Source organism: Bradysia coprophila, unplaced genomic scaffold (assembly GCF_014529535.1).
Source record: "Bradysia coprophila strain Holo2 unplaced genomic scaffold, BU_Bcop_v1 contig_391, whole genome shotgun sequence".
Taxonomy (NCBI): Eukaryota; Metazoa; Arthropoda; class Insecta; order Diptera; family Sciaridae; genus Bradysia; species Bradysia coprophila.
The window spans coordinates 86,454-97,142 of record NW_023503649.1 but is presented as its reverse complement, the minus strand read 5'-3'; the positions used below and the strand labels follow the sequence as shown (position 1 = coordinate 97,142).

The 10,689-nt window shown below is 37.1% G+C and overlaps 2 protein-coding genes and 1 long non-coding RNA gene across 3 annotated transcripts; 1 reads left to right on the top strand and 2 right to left on the bottom strand.

The window, feature by feature from the left end:
• Nucleotides 1-624: 624 nt before the first annotated feature.
• On the bottom strand, nucleotides 625-3,541 carry LOC119082165 (ubiquitin carboxyl-terminal hydrolase 1-like). Its single transcript, XM_037191579.1, has 3 exons — nucleotides 2,632-3,541; nucleotides 1,557-1,725; nucleotides 625-1,358 (listed from the first exon to the last, which is right to left on the bottom strand). Exons 1-3 carry the CDS (start codon nucleotides 3,408-3,410, stop codon nucleotides 717-719), a joined length of 1,590 nt encoding a protein of 529 aa, XP_037047474.1. The 5' UTR covers nucleotides 3,411-3,541; the 3' UTR covers nucleotides 625-716.
• Nucleotides 3,542-6,305: 2,764 nt separating this feature from the next.
• LOC119082168 lies at nucleotides 6,306-8,054 on the bottom strand. Its single transcript, XM_037191583.1, has 3 exons — nucleotides 7,790-8,054; nucleotides 7,611-7,733; nucleotides 6,306-7,551 (listed from the first exon to the last, which is right to left on the bottom strand). The coding sequence occupies exons 1-3, from the start codon at nucleotides 7,967-7,969 to the stop codon at nucleotides 6,412-6,414; spliced, it is 1,443 nt and encodes a 480-aa protein (XP_037047478.1). The 5' UTR covers nucleotides 7,970-8,054; the 3' UTR covers nucleotides 6,306-6,411.
• A 1,318-nt stretch (nucleotides 8,055-9,372) lies between these two features.
• LOC119082178 lies at nucleotides 9,373-9,895 on the top strand. Its single transcript, XR_005088594.1, has 2 exons — nucleotides 9,373-9,491; nucleotides 9,554-9,895. It is a non-coding gene; the product is annotated as an uncharacterized LOC119082178 (long non-coding RNA).
• Nucleotides 9,896-10,689: the final 794 nt, after the last annotated feature.

Genomic DNA, 10,689 nt, shown 5'->3' with positions numbered 1-10,689 from the left:
CGCTTTCAGCTTCGTTACGCAAAAAATAAATTTTACACCCAATTAGTTCAAACAAGCTGGCTTAGGTTTTCTCATCATCTGCCAAATAATTTTTACAAAAAAAAATTTAGACTGGAAACAACCAAAATTTTACCAAAAAAATAGAAAAATAGAAAAATAGGAAGATAGAATAGGATTTGTGGTGATACAGGCCAAAGGAAAGAAACTTAAATTCTCGCCTATATATAGTTGCCGCGTCTAAAAAAAATTTCTTCGTTCTTTTTTTGGAAGTTAGACTGCGTCAAGTCCTCCGCTATCGCTCCGGACATGATTTTAGAGTACCTCTGATTGCCGCGTCTCAAAAAAATTTCTTCCTTCGTTCTTTTTTTGGAAGTTAGACTGCGTCAAGTCCTCCGCTATCGCTCCGGACATGATTTTAGAGTACCTCTGATAATCCTATCAGTCTATAAAGCGCAATGGGAGATACTAAAAAATGGAAAGCCGACGGGATTTATTGGTGTTCCCATCTTAGCGATACAGAGCAATTTTTTTTTTTTTTTATTTACCCAGTTTCAATTGATTTAAAAAAGAAAATGGTTGATAAAATGAAGCGAACAAACTTTTAAAAAAATATATTGACGATGACGGATGCATAAAACAACAAATAATTTAAAATGCCAGGCCTGATAAAAAAGGAAAAAAAAGGATTAAAATTAAATCGATTGCAACGAAGCCTGCTATCGCAGATCAACTCTAGCATAAAATAGCAAATAGGGCGTGATAGTTTTCCCCTTCTTAAGCAAATCCTCGAATTCGCGTTGTGTCATTGTTTTGATTTTATCATCATCACATTTGAACCACAGTGGCTCCGAGTTGTCGTTCAGCGACGAATTCGACGGATTATTGATGTAACTATTGTGTCGCAAATGTTCCGATATACTACTATACCTACTCAGACTAGTTCCAGGACAATTTTTCATAAGAAAATCACAGCAACTGACACTTTGACAAGAAATGCTGCCATTGGAAACAGTGTTATCAATTCCATTTGTCAAATCTAATGATGTTGTGTAGGCGATGTAGTGTCCACCGGATATCGTAGCCCCCACATGAGTGATAACACTGTACAGCCGATAGGAATGATGTTTCTCCGCTTCCGATAGCGTACAGCACTTCGAACAAAAGCATTGTAAATTAAATGGCGTTGGGATGTAATTGTTGATTTTCTTCTTTCCACCGGAAAATCGTTTCAGTTGAATGATTAGCAGGCGCGGAAGTTTAGGATAAGATACTGTACGAATCGCTTCAGTGAGACCGGTGCACTCTTCACATCGATACTTATTTTCGCCACGGAGTTGTTCGTGGGTAATGCACAAATTCTGGAATGAAAGGCAAATATGAAGTGATTTGGACGGGGAAAGTGGTGACAATTTTTTCGTATTGGATGGTGAATTCGAAACTCATGGTGAGTTTTTAGCTCATGGTGAGTTTTTAGCTCATGGTTAGTTTAAAGCTCATGATGAACTCTTAATAAACTCAAGCTGTACAGGTTTATTCCTTTTACCATTTAAACTCACCTGAATAAATAAATTGGGATCTTCTTGTTGGTCAATATTTTTATAGCTGGTTATAGGCACTGACAAATCGATCATTGTTTCCTTTTGTTCAGTTATTGTCTCACAGCTTAAACATTTCGTCGACGAACATGCGATCCCCTCGAAATTCTCCGTAAAAAAATCGGCAAAACTGAAAAGGTTTGGAAAATTCAATTAATATTGTGCTCAAATTAAGTTCTTCAAAGGAATGTACACATTTAATGAATCGACCAGCTTTTTCGGAGTGTTTCATCCTTTCTAACATCCCTTCGCTTCAGTATTTTTCTTATATTCGAGCAACATGGAATTTTACGATCTTGGCTTCCAAGCCACCCTCTTGAGAGCGTCTATTAAAATTAGTAAGTTTTTAGTGGTAAAATCAGCTGAATCCTACAGTCAGAGGCAGTGAAATTGCAGCATGAATTTGCTTCAGCTATTTTTCAGCTGATCCACACATACAATTAAAACTTCTTTTACTTGTTTATACGGTTGAAGCTGCTGCACACTCATATCGTGCGTAATCGGAATAATTTCGCCATGAAATGAGTGACCTATTAACTTTCTATGATCAAAGAGTATATTCAGCAGTTGCTACATATGATACGAATCGCGTAATGTGCTAATCTACTCTAACCTGACAATTACATGATCCAAATACTGAATTTTACGACCGAGTAAGTGAGCACTATGATTTAACCAACGCACTGTTATTCCTAGACCATAACACGGGTAGCAAGTAAAAGACGAAATGTTCAGACAGTGCGTTGGTTTAACATATACATGCTAATCCCGACACTAAAGAAATGTTAGAAACGTGCATGAAGTGCTTGGAAATATTGTTAAAATATCGAACTTAGTCAGCTGTTACAGGGATTGTTTAGAAAAGAAGGTGGGAATAACCCCAATCAAACGTTGCTGAATCGAAAAAGTAAAATTCAATGAGTCGGTGAAGAAAAGCATGATTCGAACATCGTAACCGAAAAACACTACCACCCATACCACAATTGCAATTTCACCATTCGTCAATTATTTACAATATACATCGAAAGTGACTCACCCATTTGCTACAATATCCGGACATTCCGTTATGACTTTTGTTAATGAGTTGCAAGTTTCCCGTATACTATCCAACACACACATCAAAAACTCATGAGCGTCCTGCTGGTGATTGCCCTCAAATATGGAACTAACATCCTGAACAGCGTTGAGGAATGTTTCAGTGTGAAATGCTTCCGTGGATTCACCCACTTCGTTTCGATACAAATGTGTGTACAGTTCGTGCAGTTTTTCGGTGGTAATTTGAAGATTCGTTCGCGGCTTAATTTCCAAAAGATTGTCACAGACATGATGAAGATTGTGCAGAAAGCGAGGAGCGAATCGCAACGTGTAAACAATCGAATTTAGGTAGCATGTGTTTCCGATGTTGCACAGCGTTGCCATCGACGATGTGATTTGTTTTCTCTGATTGTACGAATTCTCATCGGAATTGTGTGACGCTTTCGGCAAATTGTGGTGCTCGTGAATTTCGCAGGTCTTGAGTCGTTTTTTTAATGGCGAATTCTTTTTATTCGCTTGTGTAGGCCTCGTTATATTCTCCCGATTCAATGATGGCGATAAAACTTTCTTCCGCTTTGTAGTGTCACCGGCCAAATTCACTTTACGACTTTTTAATTGATTTCTGATTGGATTCTTTATTGATGTGGCCATATTGTCTTGCTTTATGTTTCGATTATCAATTGGATCCACGTTTTTTGCAGCATTGGGATTAGCATCTAAATCATCTCTGCGAGAATTTCTCAAATTCCACGTTTTATGGGATTGGTGTCTTGTTAACATTGTGCTGCAGGATAAGAAACAAACCTCTTTTCGAAATTCTGCGGAATAGAAAGATTCGTTTACTCTGACAAGTTAGTGACTGACCAAACAACATCAACATAAACTCAAATGTCGAAGGACTAGTGACGTTTGTCAATGTCGAAACGGTTTCACTACGGAACTATTATTGAATGAACTCGCAGACGTTGGCAATATAAGGGAATCCTCGTCGAGAACACTGACTTCGATATGGATCATGCATTTTTCATCATCTATACGACGGATATAATGAAAAAGGGTCGAAACTATGAACTTTACATTCCATTTGTTGCGGAACTGAATCAAGGACTGTTGGTCTTTTGCCGAAGTAGTTACATTGATCAGAAAACACAGAGTCGATTGTGAGTACACGACTTACAGAGGTAAACGGAAATGAGAAACGAAATGCTGAAATTTCATAAATTTGCAGATCGGCCCTAACTTAAATTGAATTAAACTTTCATGGTCCCTATTTGAAATGTAATATATCTACCAAATCATTGACAATTTTGACGTTCTCGTTGAACTCGTACTAACGCCTAGATTAATAACATGCTAATTATAGTGAAGGGCCGTGACGCAAGTCCGTTCACACTGAAAAATTTGTCAAAAATTTTTTCCGGAGGACTAAGGAACACAACTTTTTTGACTTTTCCCCCTCCGCTCCTACTACCTCCACTTATTTTATTCGTAATCTATCACACGCCTCATAAAGTTCAGATTTGGCCGAGATATTAATTTTCAAACTTTGGATAATCGTATGAAGAAATTCATTTTCATACATTTTGAAATTGATGAATTTTACCAACCTTTGTTACTCTGTTACCTCTGTTACTTTGTTACGGCGAAACTTTTTAATTTACTGGTGGATTTGGCTGAAATTTTCAGGGTATGTTAAGGACGTAATTCTAAGAAACTAATTTGAAGAAATTTTTATAAAAGCTTATAATTTCGGAGCTATGAGCGTGTTAAGCTATTGAGCTATGATACCTATAACTCGGAAAATATGGCAGATAGAAAGTTCGTTTAAAAGACAAAGTTATAGAGTTTTAGATTTTAGTCGACACGTGTTTCATGGTTTTCCTAAAAAGTCGCTTATTTGGGAGCTGTGAGCCTTTTAAGTGCGAGCAATGTCAGCCATAACTCGGAAAATACGGCAGATAGAAACCTCGTGTAAAAGACAAAGTTATAGAGTTTAGTGCGTCAAATTTTCGATTTTCGTCAAATTTTCAATATTCGTCAAATTTTCGATTTTTATCAAAGTATTGATTTTCGTCAAATTTTCAAATTTCGTCAAATTTTCGATTTTCGTCAAATTAAAGCTGGAAGGTTCAGATCAAAGAGAAAGTTTTGTAAGAAGAATATTTTCGTTCAAAGTGCATAATATGATTGTCTATTATCTGCCACCAAATTCTAAAAAATCACAACTTACAAAAGAGCTGATATCGCCCAAAACCACTTACAGTGGAGGTGTGACGCAAGTCCTGTTATCCACTTACAAAAGAACTGATAGTGTAGGTGACGCTTACAGATTCTACACGCAAAAAGATATGCGTCACAAATGGCAGCTGATGAGCAAAGTACGCGAAAGTTTTATCAACAAAAATCTTACCAGAAAAATTTTAGGAAGAAAATTATAATAAAAAAGTTTGCGTCACAAGTGGCAGATGTTGAGGAAGGAAAATTCTTCCTAAAATTTTTCTGGTAAGATTTTTGTTGATAAAACTTTCGTGTACTTTCCTCATCAGCTGCCATTTGTGACGCATACCCTTTTGCGTGTCGAATCTGTAAGGGTCACCTACACCGATATCAGTTCTTTTGTAAGTGGATAACAGGACTTGCGTCACACCTCCACTGTAAGTGGTTTTGGGCGATATATAGTCCCTAAAAAAAATCAAATTGAATTTCGAATGAGGTGTGTTGACCTTAAACAAAGTCTGGTCAAAATTTGATGCAAAGGAAAAATCGCCGCAACATTTGAACATTTTCATTTGTTTGTTTTAGTCAATTACATTTATGTCTACAGCAGAGCATAGAGCAAGCGAACTTTCGGCCAACTCAAACCGAGATACCACTTCGAAGTTCTAGATATATTAAATACTGTTACAACAAATCATCGACATAATAAATGATGGCTGGGATGGGTTGAGCAGGGTGAATTTTCTTTTGAGATAGAATAAAGTACTATTTTGTTTGAAATTATTTTTAAGTGTTTTACAGTTGTGACACACTGTCCAGTCTCAGTACCCTATTTAGAGTGCCGCTCATGCTTGAAGTATGTGGTTTTTGCTCAATAGATGTTTCGAGTTTGGCTGCAACGAAAAGTATAAAACATATCGAAAAAGGAACAGCACATTCAAAATAATTGCGGCTTGTCAACTTTCGGCACCTGGACTTTACTTTAATAGTCGTGGAATGCTTCCAATAGTCATTTGTGTACCTGATTTGCACGATTGATTTTAGGCAATTTCGCGGATTGTAGGCCGAACGAAGTGAGGCTTACAAGCGAAAGTGCCTTAAATCAACCGTCCAAAGCAGGTGCACATGTGAGTTTTCATGCAAAGGGCCGAAAACTCGAGAAAATTACCCTCATTTTTGGCCCGAAGCATGAAAATAAATTTATAAAAATCTAGAATTCAGTTTTGGATTTTTAGAAATTTATTTGGAGGCATTCCTCGACTATTTAAGTAAAGTCCAGGGTGCCGAAAGTTGGCAAGCCCCAATTAATTTGAATGTGTTAATATAGGAAGATTTAATCCGTTGAAAATTCATAAATCGAAAGTAGTAACAGAATCGAGACTTATGACATGTTTGGGCCTTCGGTAATCCTCGGTATTCTATCTCATATACCGAATTTGCATGTTAAATTTGTTAAAATTCGTTGCATCGATTTAAACGTTTATTTTTACTGAATTGTACCGTTTACAATTGTTTGAAACAGTTTCATTTTGCTAGTGCACAATGTGAATTCTTTCACATCAAATCATTTTTCATCGCTCTTGTCCTCCAATGTAATGGTTAATTGCTTCCACACTTCAAATAGGCCTCTATTTTCTGTGGCACCCATCCAAACATTTCCGGATTTTTTGAATTCGTAGAGCAATGGACCGATAAATCCCTCAAATTGGATTCGAAATTGTTTGTTAATCTCGTGAGCTGTTTGCGGAATTGGATGAGTCAAGTGTTGATGCGATTTGAGTAGAATTTGCCACACTTCAAATAATGAGGTATTTTCGACGGCACCCGTCCACGAGCTTCCTGAATTTATAAATTCGTATGTCAAAGGACCCAGCAGAACTTGAAATTGGGCTGTCGCTGTTGACTGAGCTGTGAGAGTTGTTTGTGCGATTTTATAAGTTGGATGAACTGTGTGTTCGGGTACAGGAACAGTTTTTTGTTGGGTCGGAGTTTCGTCGTCAAATGATGCAGTGTCAGAAATCACTTCTTGTTGGCTTATTTCAATCGTTGACTGATTCAAATCCACAGCATCGGGCTGTGGCATTGACTGAAGTGTTGTACCAAGCTGACGTATCGAGTCGATTGTATGTAGCGATGTAGAGATCATCATTCCTTGTTTGTAAACAGTTGCTGGGTCAAAGGGAAATGTTCCACATTTCCTAAACGCATCCGTCAATAGGTCGACAGTCATCGTCTTTACAAATACTTGCTCGAGTATGGAAGGAGTTAAGTCCATGGCAATCTGTTGACTTTGATGCTTATTATTCCATTCGAGAAGTGCAGTCATCCACGCATTTTCGATGTGCGGAATCACAAATGAAGTGATTGGATGCAAGCTGACCGCTGAGGTATTTCTTAATAAAATGATTTGATTTTCTTTGCAAAAAGATAAGAACTCCCATGAGATATGAACTGGATCAATGTCAATGAAAACTATAACTGGGAAACTCTTTCGTTTTGCGATCAGCCACGGATGAAATATCAATTTCATGTAGCCCAGCAGTCTGTCGTTCGTCTGTAACACCACCTCGGATAAATTTGCAGAGCTTGTTTCATCGTCGAAAATAGTTCGTGGAGACAATTCGCTGTTCGGGAAAAAAACAGTAGTAGGAGCCATTATTCCCGAGGCACAAATCATGATCAGAGTCGTTAAACACGGCGATGCCTTGAGAAAATAAAGAGAATATCAGTTCTATTCGGCAGCTAGAATGACGCTTCATTTACCGTTCTTGGACCAAGTGGAAAGTAAACGTCCTTCATATTGAAAACACGATCAGATTCTTTGAGAACCCCCAAGTGGTTCATTTTTTTCAGGTGGTCGCAAATTTCTTGCTGCCATTTCTCGACCTAAAAACTGAGAACTATTACATTTCTGTACCAAGAAAATTTTTACATTTCTCCACCTCTAGCAACGAAGTATCAGTCGATTCAAGTGGTGTATCAGTCGATTCAAGTGCTTTGATCGATTTCATATTTTCAATTTCAGCCAAACGTTTTATTTGTACCGAAATTCTGCGTGTAGCTACTCCTAATATGCTTGCGTTCGAAACATTTTCAGTTTTGATTTTTCTTCGGCTGGGCATTGTTTACGAGTTTTGTAAATTTCAGGAGATATGTAATTCGCGTGTGGACAATGGTAATTTTTGACGTATTTGAAGACAATACTCGCTTATAGTTTGAGAATCAACCGGTGAGCGTTGTAATCGCATCATATTCTTACAGACTGCTATGATGAGAGAAGCGAGAGAAGGAAATCAATGAAAGTATAAACCAAGTATGATCTGTGCAAGGCTGTATACTTTGAGGAGGTACAGGTACAGATACGCGGGTTACACACCACAGTTGATGATAATGGCCGATTTCATACAAAAGTTCACCTACTCTGATGATTCTCGTCGTCTTGATGATGTGGTGAATTTTTTATATATGTAAAGTCATCAGAAGTGGTGTGTTCCCGCGTATCTAATAAAATGGCGGTCTGCGTGACCTCCCCAAAGTATACAGGATACAGCCTTGTGATCTGTGTTCATACAAATTGGAGGACATAGCGATTTCATATAAACAAACTCACCTCTCCTCCGCTACATACAAAGTTTGACATTCGACCATACCTTGTGTTGATGTTCATTGAAGGAAATACCAATGAATGTCCAAACCAGGTATGGTCTGTCCATACAAACCGGAGGAAATAGCGATTTCATATACGAAAAACTCACCTTTCAATGATTTTCAATCGCTATTTCCTCCGCTCCATACAAATTTTAACATTAGACCATACCTACAGAGTATACTTTCATTGGGAAATACAACTCAGACCACTTAAGAACGAAGCGAAAGAGCGAACAGTTTTCATCGTTATTTTGATATTATTATTATGTGATGAAGATAACCCAAGGCTGTAAACTTTGGTGTCCCCAGTTTGAAGATAGTTTTAGAATTAACCGGTGAGCGTTGAAATCGCATCATATTTTTTCATACTGTTATGATGAGAGTGAAGCGATTGAAGAAAATACAGCTCAGACCACTTATTTTAACTTGTCTCGCGGGCTGTGACAAAAAAAATGTGGAAAATTGCAATGACAAGGCAGGTTAAAATTAACTGGTCTTTGGACTCATCGCTCTGATCGTAACAACAGTCTATGCGCGATGAAGATAACCCAAGGCTTTGGAGTTCTCAAAGTTTAGAGCCTTGATATAACCAGCATTAACAAAGGCCTAAAATTATACAACCTTGGCATTAACAAAGGAAAATCTTAAAATTTTAAATAAATATTTGAAATCAATGGAAATTAGAGACCAATAAGTAAAATCAAAATGTCCTGAGCCGACTATTATCAATTCAAGCAGTCAAACGCTCTTTTTCAAAGATTGTGCAGTCTTCCATTAGTATAATGCCATCTACAATCATTTTGCAGATTTATTAGTTGAGAAAGGGAAAGTTGATGTTTCTTGTTTGCTCTTTCGCGATCTTTTTTGTGTACCGTTGGATTACCATTTAATTAATTGTACGTACAGCAGTATATCGATTTATATCTACACTTAAATGTACAAAGTTTGAATTGTTTTCAATTTAACCCTCAAAATTCATAAAGCCTTTTTCAAATTGTTAGTAAAAAAAAGATTTCAATTCTGTAAAAGCTTTCTAATCGAGATTTTTGAATTGTCAGAAAAGGTAACTGAGGAAGTGGCTGCTCTTATATTATTAAACGAGAAGAAGAAGAGCGAGAAGAAGCAAAGCGTAAGATGCAAGCAGAGGAGGAACGTAAAAAGCGCGAGGAAGAACGTGATAGACGAGCGGGGATGGAACATCTTGAAAAGGAGATAACTCGTCTCAAATCCAAACCGGACAGTCAACTGGATTCTATTCAAACTGTTTTCATTTTCGATGAACACTTGTCTAGCGCCGAGGAAAATCAGCGCTTTACGGAAAAAATCGTACCAATGATGTTGTCAAGACTTTTCGATGAAAGTTCGGAACTGGTTCATTTGGTAGCATTCGTTAGATATAATACGACTTTCGAGCAATTGCGTCAGTCATTGCTCCAAACACTGGATGCAAAGATGGAGATTCGAATTTTAGTGTTAACCAACGAAAAGATGCAAACGAAAAGCCGCGCGACTGAAAATTTTGCAGAAATGTTGATGAGATTTCTCAGCGTATCTAATTATTCATTCGAATTGCAAGTAGTAAGACTTGCGTCAGCAAAATCAGCCATTAAAAGGTATAAAGTAATTGATATCGATATAAACGAGTCGAATGATTCTATTGCAAAACAAGTTGCTGGATTTGTAGACAAGCAGTTGGATGATTTACATATGCAGGATTATGTAGGAAAGACAATCAATAATGTTGGACATTATTTTAGCAGTTATTATACAATTTTTGCTATCATTTTTATACTCTTAACTGTACGTTACATCTACCTATTTCCTAAGGATAAATAATTAAACATTTTATATTTTGTTTCATTGAACACCACTTTTACAATCAATTTTTTATGTATGTAATTTTCAAATATCGACAAAAAAAAAATTTCCATACAAGTAAGAATCACGCTAATAGATACGCTAAGCCTGACGTTAGGGAAGATTATTTTGTGAATTTGAAAAACTTTGGCACGACCCGCATAAGTTTTTCCATGTAAGGCCTCGGCAAAAGAACCGATTCTCAGGCAGACGCGCCGACTTTACTTCTTACCGTCGGGAACAAGCTTTATATGGGAATTTAGAAAATTCGCTTAAAAAAAACCTTTATTTATCACTATTATCATATGAATGAAACAATGGCAAACGTGTATAATTT